Here is a 17,093-nt window from a genome sequence, read left to right as displayed (position 1 = left end):
CATTTTACAGGAGAAACTGAGGTTATAGGACCTTCTCAAAACAAAATAAGTGGTGGCAGCAGGAGGATTTGAACTCAGTTCTATCTGACCACAGGTTCTTTCTGCCATCCCTGGCTTCTACCCTGCACCACCCCCTTTTCAGCCCCAGGGATAGTATACCTTGTCAGCCACTAGCTAAGGATGCCCCTGAAATGTTTTAGGGTGCTCTTCTCACAATCAGCTTTTTTCACCTTGACCCTAATCTTAGCAAGAGCAGCATCTCCCCGGGCAGAGGGAAAAAAAGGGGTTCACGAGTCTCAATGGCTGCTAAGGTTCCTTTTGGTATGAGAATTTATGATTCTGACACCATGGAGAGCCACATTTCCTCTGTAAGCTCAGTTTTCTCATCCATCAAATGAGGGCCCTGAACTGCATCAGAGCATCCCAAGTTTCCCGTGAGCACTTGCCAGGAAGTAGTATGTATCGTGGCTGTGCACTCAGACTTGTGAGTCAGACTGCCTGGGTTGAATCCTGCTCTACTGCTCAGTAGCTAGGTGACTTCTGGCAAGTTATTTACCCTGTCTGTGCCTCAGTTTCCTCATCTATAAAATGGAGATGTTCACAGGTCCATCAAAGGGTGGCTACAATAATTAAAAGCATTAACTGTATGTGAAGGGCTTAGTACATAGCCTGGAACACCCAGAATGCTACATAGCAGCATTTTACACTTAGAAAGAAGGGAGGGGGCCGGACGCGGTGGCTCAAGCCTGTAATCCCCGCACTTTGGGAGGCCGAGACGGGTGGATCACGAGGTCAGGAGATCGAGACCATCTTGGCTAACACGGTGAAACCCCGTCTCCACTAAAAAATACAAAAAACTAGCCGGGCGATGTGGCGGGCGCCTGTAGTCCCAGCTACTCGGGAGGCTGAGGCAGGAGAATGGCGTGAACCCGGGAGGCGGAGCTTGCAGTGAGCTGAGATCCGGCCACTGCACTCCAGCCTGGGCAACAGAGCAAGACTCCGTCTCAAAAAAAAAAAAAAAAAAAAAAAAAAAAAGAAGGGAGGGAACTAATCCTCTCAAGATCCCAGGAATAAAACTTTTGGCAGCCGATGCTAAACCCAGAATGTATTTGATATCTTCTCTCTTTCCTTAGATCTATATATGTTTAATATAACACAACATTTTAAGGATTTTTTACTTAAGGCAGACACTCAAGTAAGAACTCCTTTGTTTATCTCATGGCCCTGGTACACCTGTGTGTGTGCTCATGTCCAGTTTGAGAAAGATGGAAGTGAATGACTTCTAGGGTCCTTTTTGCTATGGTGTCTTTTAGTTCTGAGAATCACCACCAAACATCTGCACCTGTTCAGGTGCAGACTGAGGTGACCAGCTACCTGGTAGCCACTCATGTCACCAAACTGGCATAGAGATGGTAGAGCTGCCCGAGCTACAGTGAGAATTTTGCCTGAAGGCACAGGGAGAAGCAGAGCCTGGCTGCACTAATTCTGTACCACTAGCCCATGCTGCAGACTACATTTTCTGTTTCAAGCTAGATGAAGAGAAAATAAAGGAGGTTGGGAAGTAGAGAGGGGCAGGGATTAAAAAAGAAGGAAAAAGCGCCTGCAGGATTTTTTGTTTGGATGTTAGAAAACAAGGAAAATGCACAAGTAGTCACAATCTTTGGGGGTCCTTCCATCTTCCACCATATATATGCCCTGTGTAGCATTTGAAGGTAGGCATCAAGACTCATTCTTTAACCCCGTTTAAGCATCCTGAGCAATGATGGTATTTGATGCCCCTTCCCTTATAAAAAGATTTAAATGTGTATAGCATTCAAGCAAAATATTAGCAACACTCTAAATTCTAAAAGTAGAGAAATGATTAAATAAATCATACAACATCCATTGGCAAGTTATGGTAATAAGAATCAGCATAGTGGTTACCTCTGGGAGGCAAAGGGGTCTAGTTGTTGAGTGGTGGGTTCCCAATGTGTTTTATTATCAAAATGTATACGTATATATGTGTGTGTTCTATGTAATCTTTTGCATATATGGTATACTTTATAATGACATATTTTTAAGAAGAAAGACCATATACCATTCGAGGTAACAAGAAAAAGAGCAAATTTCAAAGGTGCATGCAATATAAAATCGTAACTATATTTTACAATCATGTACATGAGAAAAAAGATTAGAGGGAAACACACTACAGTGCTGACAGTGTTGAGATTGTGGGTAATATTTTTTTCTTGTCTGTTTCCCAAATTTTCATAATGACAAAAAAATTATAGTAAAACTTTCCCCAAAGAAATCTTTTATTTTCAAATCACTTTCACATCTACTATCTCATTTGATTCTTACAACAACCTAGGGGGAGTCAATGCTAAGTAGTTCCGTTTTATAGACTGGGAAACTGAGACATCATGTTTATGACTTGTATACTCACTGTATACTTACTCAGTTGACTGGAGGTAAACCTGTGAATGAATCCCAGGTCTCCTGAGTCCTGCTAATCCCCTGACTTCCAGGACTTCATTTTGGATTCTGGGGTCTCCAGGATTTAATCTCTCAAATGGGAGTATCTGCTACCTGGGTTTTGGCCCTGTAGACCAAGGTAGATGTCTATGGTTGTTGATGATGGGCTACATGTAAGAAGTCCCCAGAGATGTAATCCATGCCTGGGGTGTTCTGCCACGCCCCTCTCTCACAAGGCACCTAGTCCATGGGGATGAAAACTCTTGGAAGTATTGGAGGTGGGAGAAAGGCTGTGTTTAAGTTGGACAGCATTTCTTAACTCTAGTTTTTGGAGGGGAAGAAAGGTTGCATAAATGGGTCTGCCCCTGTGGTATTCAGTGCCTTACCTATGATGTCTTCTCTCTCCCCATCTCTCTTAGGGAAAGTTGCCAGAGGCCCATAGGGTGGCTTTGGCAGAGGGTCCCCATTCAGGACCATCAGAGCTCAGTCCAAGGCTCCTCACTTCAGAAAAGTTGGGAGCCTTAGAAAGGGGGAGTGCCTTGCTCAAGCATATCAAAGACAGAACCAGACCCTGAACCCAAATCCCCTCCTCCTAGCCCAGGATACTTGGCAGGGCCACCCAGCATTGAGGAGAGCCCCAGGTGTGTGGTGGAGTTGCTGTGATGGGGAATGAGGACCGTTCTCATCGGTGTCTGCCTGGGCTCTCATTCCCACCCCCTTATGATTGTCATTCCTGGAGATCGCTCGACTTCATCCACTATTTGCCACTGACAAGGGGTACTCAATGAGTTCCTGGAGAGATTCAGGGGCACCTCAGAAAGCTTTTCTTGATTCATAATTAACTAATGATACCACTATTGAGGGCTGACCGGGTACCACATCCTCAGAGAAATGTCATAACAATTTTATGCATTAGGCACTATTGTTAGTGCCATTTTTCATTTGAAGAAATGACTTACTTAAGGTGACACAGCATCTAAGTGCTGAATCCAGAATCCAAGTGCCTTCCACACTTTGGTGCCTACTGTGTGATGCTGCACCTGTTTCCTGACAATGCCCATTTTGGACGCTATTAAACTAGCAGTCACCACATTCAAACTGACTTTGTAGAAAGAGTGGGCTTCAGAAACAGAATAAAGTATAAGAAAATCGACTCCACTCCCGTTTCAAAGCGAAGAAGTAGGTTGAGCTAGGCAGACAGGGCTGGTAGTACTCTGCCGCTCCTCTGGTGGATCTTACCTTGTGTTTCTAGCATTCTGGGTGCGAATACAGTCTTAGGGTTTACAGAACAGAGTAATGGGGCAGAGGAATGTGGGAAGGGATTGTGCACTGAACTAAGAAACTGCTAGAACCATTAAATATCTCGAACTTTTTTTTTTTTTTTTTCGCGTTGGCTCCCTGCAATGTTTTTCTGTTTAGATTTGGTTGCCACGAGTGGGCTGTTTTCAATTACCTAGTTCCTTCCCCTCCCCTTTTTTATTTTTTCCCTTCCTTTTGCACATGTCCCAGCATGAAGTCTCCAACTCTTATCTCACTCAGCAAAACATACCAAGGCTGATCCGAATGTGGATTCCCCAGGCCGTTCACCAGCATAAAACCTCAGCAATCTTCAAGTCTCTGCTTAACCGTCTTTCATTGAGGATTAACCCCTGAAATCACCCTAGCCAGGGCTTCCTTCTAAGGCAAGACAGCCATTCTTTGGTTTGCGTCGAGAGGAGTTTTGGTGTGGAAAGTTTTTCTGTGCGCTCCTCTGCATGGCACTGGCTGTGTGTGTGCTGAGAGTGCGCACACTGGACATTGGTGGCATTAACTTAAGTCAGGGTAAAATGAGGATGCAAAGGACTCAGATGTTGATCACTCTCCTGTGGCAAAGACCTCAGGGGCTCTGCCTTGCTCTGTTCTTTTCCAGTCTCAATTCAGCAGGCATTTCACGGTTCTCCTGGGGGCTGAGGGGAGGGAGGCAGGCAGGAGTAGCTTTTGTTTTCCTTGGATAAGAGTTTCATTCAAGTGGGAGTGGACTTAGTTCTCTGTCAAGATTCTTATCACTTTCAGGGTTGAGAATGTCAGGATCAGACTTCTGTGAACAGCGGACAGCATTTCTATCCAGGTGTAACTTGGAGATTCCAAACTAAGAGTAATTAGAATGAAGCAAGATTAATAAAAGGAACTGGAGGCACAATGGTAATAAAAATAACCCGACCAGGGTGTTAGGGGCTTCTCCCCCCACCCCAGTTACCCTTTCCTTCCCAAGGCAGAGCCCCTGACGTTTTGTGGAGGCCGGTCTGGCTGTTTATTTACTTGACGACCTAACTGGAATTTCCCCTTAAGGACGGGACCAGATCTCCACAGATTTGGCTTGCGTGTATTAATGGAATCATAGTTCAAGCTGTAAACTGGTGAAAGATTTCTGTTTCACAGCAGAAAAAGAGTAAAAAGCTTCACGTGTTCTCCCTCCTCTCCTTGCTTCATTTTATAATGGTGCTATTTATTCCAGGACAATCTATAAGTAGATAAAATAGCTAAGTAGAGATACCAAATAACTTCATTCAAACGCACAAACACTCCTCCATCTAATCCCGCCCGGTGTTCTCGGGGTTGCTCCGACACGCCCGGGGTTTACCTGCGCGCACTCCAGCGGGAGGGCGGGTTGTGGAGGTGTGCTGCGCGGCGCGCGGGGGTGAGGGCGTGGGAGCGGAGGGTGGGGCCGGGAGAGCCGTTACCAGGGCGAAAAGTAAAGCGAAAACACCCGCCCTGCACTTCCCGCGCGACGCCGCTGGAAATCGGGTCAGGTGCAGAGCCAGATCTCTGAGGATCCCGCGTGGAACCCCAGGGTTTCAGGGCCCGCCGGGGCGCAAAGACTTCCGAGGCCGCCCTCCGCGTGTTCCCAGGCCCATGGGGAGAGGGGTGCTCTGAGTGAGGTCGGGCTAGGCGGCGAGGAACCCCGGTGGGGGGAACTGGGGACTTCAAGTGAGACCCGGGCTCCAGACACCTCTAATTTCTACCCCAAATTACCAAACTATGACCTTCGGCCGCCTCTCTCCCAGAGGCAGGTGGAAAGGAGGTGTTTCTGCCCTTTGCCGTGCCCCCACACCCTGCGGCCGCGCAAGTCTCCCTCCCACGCAGGTGCGAAAGTCCCGGGCCACACTTATGTCCACAAATAGTCATCCACAGGCAGTCAAGAAGGTTACTGGTTCTGCCACTCTCTGAGGAGAAACTTGTGGTCGGGGAATAAGAATCAGGATATCGTTTTTAAGGTTTAAACCCAGTTCTGCTGAGGTCTCAGCGCGAATCTCGGCTACGGGGCCCCGCCTTTCCCGCCACCCTGGCTTGAGGGCAGAGGGGATTTCTGCTGCGGGTTCCGCCTGTGGTCAGTGCGTCCCCATTCCGGGCCGTCTGGTCCCAGTCCAGTAGGCTCTGGGAGCAGAAGAACCCGTGAAAGCTGAAGATGGGTTTTCCCTAAATATTGCCTGAGAGCGGGGCGACCCCCAGGCCTGGGCAGGTTCGCGGACCCCAAAGCACCTTCTCTTTCCCCCTAGTCCTGGCCACTGGCTTCCGCCCCCTCCTACGCTCCCACCGGGCTGCCTCTGATTCCTCCGGGACTCCGATCTTTTCACGCTCTTGTTGGTTTCACTGAGACGTTCTTGTCAATTTCAAACGCTTTGTGATTGAAAAAAAAAGAAGAAAAATCGAACCGATACGGTCCTACCACTCGCCCTAGTCTCGGAGCCCGGAGCTGTCCTGCGTGTGCGTCTATGTGGAGGGTCCGGGGCCGTGGGCTCCGGCGCACGGTGCCAGCAGAGGGCTGCCCTCCGCTTTTGTGTTAACCGGCGGGCTTCTCGCGGTCCCCGCCGCGGAGGTCACACCCGGCGGGTAACGGCGTGGATACACCGAAGAGTGACTTTGGACACCTTCCCCACATCACAGACTAACGCTTCTGCCCCTATTCTGTCCCTGCTAGAGAAGTAGGAGGCCAGTGGGGGAGGGGGTATTTTCCTGAAGCTCCAGAAAATGACCACGCATTTTAGAGAAAGGTCGTGCCCGCTTCCCAGCCTCACCTAGTCTGGGCTGGGGCCGGGACCCGCCTCCCCACCTTCCCCGCCCCCCCGCTCCTCAACCTAGCGGAGGGAGAGATGCCAGCGCGGTGGAGTCATGCCGCTGGCTTGGGCACCATTGGTCATGCCTGGAACACGCAGCAGCGAGTACGCACATCTGGCGGCTATCCCAGGCGACTCCGGTCCTGATATGGAGAGAGAGGGCGGGCTGGTGTGTGTCTCAGTAAGCGAGGCTGGGGGAACGCGCCTCGGCTGGCTCCTCCCCGAACTTGCATCACCAGTGCCCCCCCATCTCCACCCGCCTTCCGCCCCGCCTTGGCCCCTCCCCCACCCCCCTTCCTCAGCTCCGTTCGGCCGGTTCTCCCGGGAAGCTATTAATAGCATTACGTCAGCCTGGGACTGGCAACACGGAGTAAACGACCGCGCCGCCCGCCTGAGGGCTATAAAAGGGGTGATGCAACGCTCTCCAAGCCACAGTCGCACGCAGCCAGGCGCGCACTGCACAGCTCTCTTCTCTCGCCGCCGCCCGAGCGCACCCTTCAGCCCGCGCGCCGGCCGTGAGTCCTTGGTGCTCGCCCGCCGGCCAGACAAACAGCCCGCCCGACCCCGTCCCGACCCTGCCAGTCCTCCGGACCCTGGCCGCCCCGAGCGGAGCCTGGAGGTGAGCGCTGGAAGCCAAGGGAGTGAGCGCGACGAGGGCGGCTTGCCTTCATTCCCTTCGCGCCCCTCTAAGTAACCAGTCCGCCGACCCCTGACCCACCCCAGATCCGCGCCCCCAGTCTCCGGCTTGGAAATAACTCTGGCTTTAACTTCTTCTAAGCCACCGCTGCTCCTCGGCGCTTTGAAAAGTTTCCCGCAAAGCGAAAGAACTAACTTTCTCTTTTGACTTGGGGCGCGAAAGGTTCCTGGTGACGGAGGTCTGGCGTCCACTCTGCCGCCAGCCTGGAGCGCCGCTTCTCTCCGCAGACGGCGCTGGCTTGCGGGGCTGGGAGAGGGCGTGAGGTGGGTGGGCGGGTGCGCTGGGGTGTCCGAGGCTGCCCAGCTCGCCGTCCCGCTGCATCCCTCGCTTCGAGACACGGCACTGAGGGAGCCGATCCTTCCCGGGGTTGGCAGAGAGGCACGAAGGCGGGAGGCTTGCGGGAGGGCTGCCCCACGCGCCGAGAGGAATGAATGGGGAAGGGGCAGGAGGGCGGGCGGCGTCGCGTGCGCGGCCGCTGGGGGTCGCCCTGGGCACCCCGGAGCGCCGGCGGCAGGACCGTGAAGGCAACCCCGAGAAAAAGTTAGCTGGGATAAGTTTGGAAGTGGAGAGCGCTGGTGTCGCGCTGTCCCAGGGCGGACGACGGGAAGGGCTCCCGGCACCGGTTGGTGTCTGGAACCCGAGCCCGGGACTCCCACACACCTGGGACTCTCACTCTGGCTTTTCCTTCGGCCGGTCCGCGGGAGACCCACCGTGGCGGGGAAGCGAGGGTGTGGAGCCAGTTGTGCAGATATTTGAGAGAATGGCTTTGTGGTCTAGTGCCAGGACTCTGAGCGCTTACACTGCAATCGATGTCGTTGAGCCTCAGTATGCCGAGCCGGGAAATAGGGGCACATGGGCAGTACCGGCCCCCTCTGCGTGTTGGAGGGCACAATGCAGTGGTTGGACCAGATAACTGCTAAGGTCCTTTCTGTCTGGAGATTTTCAGATTCTAGGGTGGTGTAGTGGGAAGAAAAGGAGCCAGTGAGGGGACTTGAATGCTGTGGGTCTCTATCTAATGTCATTGACCGGTGTCCAGACAGTGGGGGAAAGGGGACTTTTCTGCAGGGCATCTTTTCCCTCACCAGTTTTCTTTCCACTGGATTCCTTCTCCTTCTGTGCTCCTCCTATCCCCATTTTTGTCTCTCATCTACTTCCTTTCCTCCTAAACATTTTCTTTTCCCTAATTTCATTGCAGAGGTCACATATGCTTTCTTACAAATAAAATAGTTACTAAATCCTTGATGAAGCCAGAAAAAAAAAAAAAAAAGGAGAGCCAGAAAATCTGGATGTTCTCTCAATGTACCCCTTTCGTTGTAGGTGACAGTCATATCTTCTGTTCGAAGTTTCTGTCTCCACAATTTAAAGTGAAGGCAAAAAATTGGTATTACTGTCCCCGTTGTTTTGCAGTTAGCATTGGTTGTAGAATAATGCTACAACATACAGGCTCCTGCTTTGAGGATATCCTGGTCAAAGATGGGATGTGGTGAGGATTGCAGTTACTGTCAGAATTGTTTCAGAGACAGCAAAGAAGGCAGCACTGGGGCTAAGTGCTGCAGTGCTGCACCCCCCGCAGTGGGGCTAAGATACAGCACCCAGCATCTGTGGCAGTGCTGGGAGCCTTCTTTCTCTCTCTCTTCCTCCTTGCCCTTTAGCCATTATAGAATTCCTTTCTCTCCATGGCTCTTTTCTTCGATAGCCCCTCCCTATCTCAGTCCTGTCAAAGTCTCCTCTGTGGTTGGTACCAAGTGCCAGGACTCTTGACCCCTTATCTACCTGGCTAATGGCTCTGTTCTCTGGTTGCCTTGTTGGTTGATCCCTTGAGGTGGTGATACCTATTGGTGATGGAGCAAAATGAGCAGTTGGTGGGTGGTCAGCAGCTTGGCATGGGATGGGCCACTCACCAGCTTTATGACCTCAGGCAAGTCATTTTTACCTCCCTGGACCAGTGTACTCATTACAAAATGAAAATCTGACCTAGATGATTCTAATATTGAGAGGGTGTGATTTCCATTAGATAGAGTCCATGATTCCTTTCTTTTTAAAATTGGCTGGGCATGGGACAAGGCCAGTGGCTTCAAGTGTTACCCAGCCAGGGGAGGAGGAAGGACATAGTCAAGATGCCACAGAAGCTTTCCAAGGGAGAAATGGTTTATAAGTGAGAATTGGTTTTCTTTCAAATATGTAATGGAGAAATGCTGGTGTCAGCAAATAGTGGGGTGACATCTACCTGGTCTGCGAAGAACTTGGGGTCAATCAGAGTACAAAAGAGGCTCTGAATGACCTGAATTTCTTGAAGGTTTTAGTTAATTCCTCACTAACAGGGCTTTGTTGAATTGATAACAACAGAATGAGTTTTTCCTGAAATGGAGAAGATGGAGTCACAGTAATAATGACTACCCAGTGTATATGTAAATCTCATATATCCTTCTTAACAGCCCTTTGGGGCAGGCAGTTTTGATCTCAAATTACAGAAGAAGAGAATGAGAGGCCCAGAAAGCCTAAGTGATTTGTTGGTGAGTGCTTAGTTTGTGATTGGCGCTGATAGGTTCAGAAACATTGTCTCTGGCCCTTGATGACCAGCTTTGCACCTACAATCTTCAAGAGGTCTGGGAGGAAGACCAAGATATGAAGAGTTAGTGAAAGGCCAGTATTGGCTTCCTAGTAACATAAGATGGTTAGCGAGCAATGCTTACTGGAAAGAGGATGAAAATTAAAAGTGAAAATTCAATGTAGCTGTAGCTACTAGGAAATAAAAATCTGGGAGCTGAATTTCCAGTTAAAGGAATACATGAGTAGTTTCACTTTCTTGAAAATGATGTAACTATCAATGATACAACATGATTTCTGATTGGAAATAATCAAGCAGAAACAAAATGCAAGTTCTTGGTAGCAAGTCTGAACAATTTTATGATCAGCATAGAAAGTCAACTCTGATCTGAGGTCCCCAAACAATTTTTTTCAATGATCAGGATGTTTGAGGATCTCAACTTTCTGAAAAATTGTCTGATGATTTAACTTCATTTCCTTGTGGGGACACAGCCTGAGTCTAGGCTGAATCATAACTCAAGAGACTGAGTAAAAGAATAACTAGAAAGTATCCCAAGAAGTTAAGCTTTAGCCTAGTGCCAAGAAAACCCAGATATCTACAGATACATCTGTTTTACTTTCTGAAAGACTTCTAACATTTTTACAACCATTTCTGTCCCCAAGTAAGCCCACCCAATGCTTTCCATAAAAGCATTCCATACCACTGACATTCTTCAGCTTCTTTCATTGGGACTGCTGACTTTACATAAGAAGAAGGGTCGGGATGGGAGTCACAAACAGCAGACCCCAAGCCCTGAGATCTCATTAATAAACCTAGTTGGGTGGCAAAATGGAACTACGCTCTACTGCAGTGAAATTCAAAGTACCATGTAGAAGGGAGCCATCCAGGCCTCCGAACAAAGACTAGCCCAGTGGTAGCTCTGAATGTCATCCCTGAATCACTCACTGGGTTTTTAATAAAGTTGGAAAGGGCAGGGAAACATGAATGCATGGGAGAATCTTAAGCCTCTGGCTTTAGAAGTCTAGTTTCTCAGAGTTTATTGCCTGACAGTGACAGGTATCCTCCCAGCATCCTAAGATTATAGGATTAAACTGAGAGAAGAACTTCAGTTCTGACTCATTCTTTGGGAAAAGAATTACATACATAGCCTGGGTTTCTTTGACTAGTCAAGGGCAGCTTTCATTGGCCTGGAAGTCTTGCCTCCATTGGTGTATGTTAGATCTCTAGGGGGAGTTGAAGTCAGGGTATTCTATTCAGAAGCCTTTGAGATCAAAGAGGGTGACCAGCCGCCCTCCCTCCTGGACCCCACAGAGCCTCTGTCAGAGAGCCAGCCCTGGGCTGGAGAGATCTCTGGGAGGCCTAGTAATCATGGAGCTCCTGGCCAAAGGAATGTTTTCCAGGGCATATTCATGTATTAGTTCCTCAATTCCTCATAGGATATTATGGGAAAATAGGGTGATTGTTACAAGCCCTCTTTAACAGAGGAGAAAAAGCCACTGGGAGGTACAATGATAACACATGATGGAGTAAGTGGGCTTCAGATTTTCATCTTCTGACCCTAGTATGAGAATTTTGTGGATAAGAGACCTACTTGCTCACACTCCCAGAGGGCAGGTAGCAAGCAGCCTGGGTGTGCACCCTGACATAAAGATTAGCAGTTCATTAAACAGAGTTCAAGTTATCCCCAGGAATCTCTACTTAGCCTCGCCTCCATCACTTCATTTCCAGGCCTCCCACCTACCTTAAGGCCTGTCCCCCAAAAATTTGCTCTGGTTTTTTGTTTTGTTTGTGCAATATAACATAATACTGGTTTGTTTTTGTAATGTGTAATAATATTTGTTCATTTTTTGCAATGTACAAATTAAGGGCATGAATCCTGGAGCCAAACTAACTTAATTCCAAATCCTGATGCTGCCCCATATTAATTCTGTGACTTTGGACAAATGACTTAGTTTGTCTAAACCTCAGTTATCTCATCTATAAAAGGGGGCTAAATCCTAACTCACTGGGTTCTCATGAGGATTAAACGAGATAGTGCCCCTAAGGTTTCTGGTATGAAGGAGGCACTCCTTAAATGTTTGAGACTTGCCAGAGGGCTTCTTCGCTGTCTGGACTGTGCTAATGACCACAGATCCCTGGTGAGAGGAATGCCCAGACCACACTCATCCTACACTCATCCCTACACTCATTGCCCCTTGGAAACCAACTGCAGGGAGGAGGGGGAATGGCCACTGCTGGAGGGAGTACACAGCAGGCCAAGACTTATGGGGGACTCTTCCAAATTGGGTCCGTGTAATTGTCACTATTTCTACTCTTTTTTTTCCTTTTGTCATCCTTTTGGGTTCACTGAGCTATAGAATAATAGAGGGAGATGAATTTAGCAACTACATCGCTGAAGCTTCTCCCCCGGAAGTTGGGCCCAAGCAATGGGAATGAGAAAGGTAATCTTGGACTATGGGGGACATTTGATTTGATGGCCCCATCCCCACTTCATTTATTCAGTTGGCTAGTGAGGCATGGCGAGTCAGGTGCTGGGCCAGGCTCTGGGTAAAGCAATGGTGTAGACTCAGTGCTGGCATTGGAGGAGCTCTCAGTCATTTACCAGACACAGACTGGGTCCTAGAGAGCTGAAGTGACTGGCTCAAGTCACTGCTCTTTAGTGCCAGAGCCAGCCCCCGGGTTCTCTGTCCCCACACCCAGCCTAAGTCTCTCCCTATACCACAGGTCTGAACAACTCCCACACAATACGGCACCTCACTTTTCTTTAAGGCCTTTTGCTTTGCCAACCTTAACCTTAAAAATCCAACTCCCCATCCCCTGCCAAAGTCTGGGGTGAAGAAACACACCTGGCTACAGTTACCTTTCTCATTCCCACTGCTTGGGCCCAGCTTCCGGGAGAGAAGCTTCAGAGATGTATTTGCTAAATTCAAGGATTCCCCACTTTGTGCTTTTACTTCCACTCACTGATAGTTTCAACTTGATGTCAAGCCTCTTTGCAAAAGAGGCTGAAAATGAGGTTACTCATGATTTTTAAAATGGCCTCACTGATTTTTAAAAAATGTTCTTCCTCTTTCAGGACTGTTTGAGGCCACATTTGCACATAGGCACACCAGCAAAAACTCATAGCTCTTGTGAATTCAGAGTAGCCTGAAACATCATCCCTAATACACTTCAAATAAGCATTTTGTTCATGTCACTGAGCTGTGTGTATTTTAAGAACCTGTTTTACTTAAGATGAGGATGGCATGAAACGAAAACAAAACAGAAACCCAATGGCTTATGGGACTTTTCTCTGAGGGTGGAGTTCTGGTGTTGGAGGTCTGGTGGAGGAAAGGGACTTGATCCCATGCCCCAGAGCCCCTGAAACAGTTTGGGTTTCAATGTGTCTTTCAGCAAAATGATGCTTCAACACCCAGGCCAGGTCTCTGCCTCGGAAGTGAGTGCTTCTGCCATCGTCCCCTGCCTGTCCCCTCCTGGGTCACTGGTGTTTGAGGATTTTGCCAACCTGACGCCCTTTGTCAAGGAAGAGCTGAGGTTTGCCATCCAGAACAAGCACCTCTGCCACCGGATGTCCTCTGCGCTGGAGTCAGTCACGGTCAGCGACAGACCCCTTGGGGTGTCTGTCACAAAAGCCGAGGTGGGTTCTACCACAGGTGTTCATTCTTTTAGCACATGTTTTGCTCACAGCCACTGTGTGTTGGGCATGTTCTAGGCAGGGGGCTGTTGTTGAGAGTGAAACAAACGAAACCCCTGCCCTCAGGGAGCTTACCTTCTCCTGGGAGGAGACAGACAATACATAACATGTAAATAAGAGATGAGTGCAAAGGAGAAAAAAGCAGGGAGTGAGGCAGAGAGAACAGGTAGGGGTGGGGTTGGTGGGTTTAAAAACTTTTCAGGCCAGGCATGGTGGCCCACGCCTGTAATCCCAGCACTTTGGGAGGCCAAAGTGGGATTATCGCTTGAGTTCAGGAGTTTGAGACCAGCCTGGGCAACACAATGAGACCCAATCTCTATAAAAATATTAGCTGGGCAAGGTGGTACATGCCTGTAGTCTCATCCACTTGAGAGGCTGAGGTGGGAGGACCGCTTGAGCCCAGGAGGTTGAGGCTGCAATGAGCCATGATCACCTCACTGTAGTCCAGCCTGGGTGATGGAACAAGACTCATTTTGCTTTTAGAGACGGTGTTGCTCCATCACCCAGGCTGGGGTACAGTGGGGTGATCACAGCTCATTGTAGCCTCAATCTCCTGGGCTCAAGCCATCCTCCTGCTTCAGCCTCCCAAAACACTGGGATCACAAGCATGAGCCATTGCACCCAGCCGGGGTTGCTGTTTTAAATTAGGAAGTCAGGGAAGGATTCACTGAGAGTGGCTTTTGAGCAGAGGTCAAAAGGAAAGGAAGAAGGAAAGAGGAGAGGGAAGAAGTCATATGGGTATCTGGTAAAAGAAATTCAGGGCACTGAGGTGGGAGTATTGGTGCCTGGTGGGCTGTGCAGTGGGACAGAGTATGGGGGTGGGAGATAAATAGGGGCTGGTCATATTGAGTCTTACAGACTATTGTTGTATAGATGTGGCCCTGTGCTCAGAGTGAGGTGGGAAACCACAGAAGGGTTTTGAGCAGAGAAGCAACAAGATTCAACACACACACACACACACACACACACACACACACACACACACGTACATTTTTTTTGAGATAGAGTCTTGCTCTGGCACCCAGGCTGGAGTGCAGTGGCATGATCTTGGCTCACTGCAACCTCTGCCTCCCAGGTTTAAGCAATTCTCATGCCTCAGCCTCCCAAATAGCTGGGATTACAGGTGCCCGCCACATGTCTGGCTATTTTTTGTATTTTTTTAGTAGAGACGGGGTTTCTCCATGTTGGCCAGGTTGGTCTCGAACTCCTGACCTCAGGTGATCCACCCGCCTCAGCCTCCCAAAGTTCTGGGATTACAGGCGTGAGCCACCATGCCCAGCCTTGATTTATATTTTTAAATGATCACCCTGGCTGTCATGTTGAGAATGGGCAGTAGGGGCAAGACAGAAGCTGAGTGCGCAGAAAGGAGGCCGTGGCAGGAATCCACGTGAGTGGGTGTGGCGGGGGGGCTGCGTCAGGAGGGAGCAGTGCAGGTGTGGAGAAGTGGTTGGCTTTGGATCTGACTTGAAGGTAAAGCTGATTTGCTGATAGATTGGATGTGGGGTATGAGAGAAAGGGAAGACTCAAGGGTGACTGAGTTTTCTGGCCAGCACAGCTGTAAGAATGGAGCGTCCATTTGCTGCTGAGATTTGGGATTATAGGGGTTAGGGTGGTGGCAAGAGCAGGAGATCTGTTCTATTCTGCACCCCTGTGGAGATGTCAAGCAGGCAGTTGAATATGTGAGTCTGGAGTTCAGAGGAGAGTCTGGTCTAGAGATAATAGAGTTGGAAATTATCAGCATATAGATGGCACTTAAAGGCCATGAGTCAGGATGAGGCCACCTTCTGTGTCCAGTTGTTCTGAAGAAGCATGGAGTGTGGTGGTCCCTATTTGTATCACTACTAGGACCCAAGCACCCAGACAGTAGAGCAAGGACCAGGCAGCCTGCCCCACCCTTCCCTGTAGCAGTGTTCACAGCCTTGGGACCAGGTGTTGCTCCAAGTTCACTTCTGTCTTACACACTTGCACTGTTCCACACTTGGCAACCTTGCATAAGACCCCTGGAATAATAAACATGGTGAGAAGTCTGGGAGGCGGCTTCTGGTGATGTCATAGTGGCTTAAGGATGTCAGAACTGAGGTTCCACCATTTTATTGGCCTTTTCCTCGTGGTGGCAAGTGGAAGTGTTTCACGCTTACTAAACTGGCATGACTGCAGCCTTTGGGCAAGGAGTAGTGAGACTGACCTAAAAGATGGTCCTAGTTCACCACTTGCAGGTGGCACCCCAACATGGGCCGATTAATGCCACTTTGGTTGGGAATGGGCTTAGGTGCCTTCTCTGCAGGAGCATCATGGGCTTCTCCCAAATTTGGGAAGCTGGTGCTCTGATGCTCCAGGTGAAGTCAGAGGTGAATGGGGTTTGCCCTTGGGTCTTAAATCGAAGAAGAGGCCGGGAGAGGGTGGCTACGTGATGATCCTGAGGTCGTTCCTGGTTCCCAAAGAAAGGAGATGTTTACCAAACGGAATCTGTTTCAGCTTTAAATGATTACAGTTAGTACCAATAGTTATCAATTTGCATATTATCCTCATCTCAAAATCCAAATGCATTTTCAATATTGGCTAACTTTTACTAATATATTGCTGGTATAATTTTAACTTTGATTTTTATTCTTCACTCACGTGTGTGTGTGTGTGTGTGTGTGTGTAGGGGTTTTCACACAAAAGTCTAGAGCTTTATTTTGTTGGGGTCCTTTAGCGCTAGCACTGGACCTTGTCTGCCAGCTTTTGCTGGCAGTAAAAGGCAGTGTATTTGAGATAGGTGGCATTTCTTACTACCCTTTAAATGTGTCCCTTTTGGATTTTATAGGTAGCCCCTGAAGAAGATGAAAGGAAAAAGAGGCGGCGAGAAAGAAATAAGATTGCAGCCGCCAAGTGCCGAAACAAGAAGAAGGAGAAGACGGAGTGCCTGCAGAAAGTAAGTGCCTTCTAGCCTTCCCCTTCCTCTCGCTCATGCCTATCCTCACCAGCTTCATGTGGCTGTCAGAAGAAGAGTTAGAAAACCCCTTACCTGGTTATAATTTCCCAAGAAGGGCCTTGTAGCTGGTAGCAGAAATGCCAGTTGCAGAATAAGGAGGTGGCAAAGCAGTAAACACAATGGATGTGACTGTGGATATATAAAAGCAGGTGTGTGAATTCGTCTGATGCCTGACTCCCAGCAGCCTCGGCCAGTTCATACATGTCCATCAGCTTCCAGGCTGCAGGACATGCCAACCCAGTTAAAGAGGCTTCACTTGACTGTTTTCCTGAGAAAAGGAAGCTGCCAGCTCTCATTTGGCTCACTATGAATAGCCTTTAATTAATCTCTTCAAACAAGTAATTTCCTTAATCCACAAGCAGTGGTTACATTTGCTTTGCATTCTTGTCTGGTTCCTAACTCTACAGTCCTTCTCCCTGGCTTAGCCAGCAAGCTGAGCCCCTGGCTGTGTTCAGCCGGCCCGCCTTGAGAGAGATAGAGCTTTTGCGGGTAGGCAGGGTGGCCGGTGGTGCCCAGCAGTCTTTCCAGTGGTTGTGTCCCTCCTCCAAATGTGGTTAGGCCAGGGCAGAGTCTTAACCCAGGTCCCACAGATCCCCAAAGGGTTATGTTGATTGCTTCAGGGGATCAGTGAA

At 49.0% G+C, this 17,093-nt stretch overlaps 1 protein-coding gene across 3 annotated transcripts in view; it reads left to right on the top strand.

Annotated features, from left to right (window-relative positions):
• Window positions 1–17,093, top strand: part of ATF3 (activating transcription factor 3) — a 53,841-nt gene that overhangs the window by 34,902 nt on the left and 1,846 nt on the right. The window contains exons 1-3 of one of the 3 annotated variants that reach the window (XM_050780704.1): window positions 6,825–7,167; window positions 13,187–13,430; window positions 16,294–16,401. In XM_050780704.1, the coding sequence (XP_050636661.1) occupies window positions 13,191–13,430; window positions 16,294–16,401 (348 nt within the window). In that variant the 5' untranslated portion in view covers window positions 6,825–7,167; window positions 13,187–13,190. Of the gene's footprint in view, window positions 1–6,824; window positions 7,168–13,186; window positions 13,431–13,972; window positions 15,836–16,293; window positions 16,402–17,093 lie in introns of those variants that run through there. The other 2 variants (XM_050780714.1, XM_050780724.1) reach the window with 2 other exon arrangements.

The sequence above is a fragment of the Macaca thibetana genome, chromosome 1 (genome assembly GCF_024542745.1).
Source record: "Macaca thibetana thibetana isolate TM-01 chromosome 1, ASM2454274v1, whole genome shotgun sequence".
NCBI lineage: Eukaryota > Metazoa > Chordata > Mammalia > Primates > Cercopithecidae > Macaca > Macaca thibetana.
Note: the sequence above shows the minus strand (reverse complement) of the source record. Positions and strands in the feature narration are given on the sequence as shown.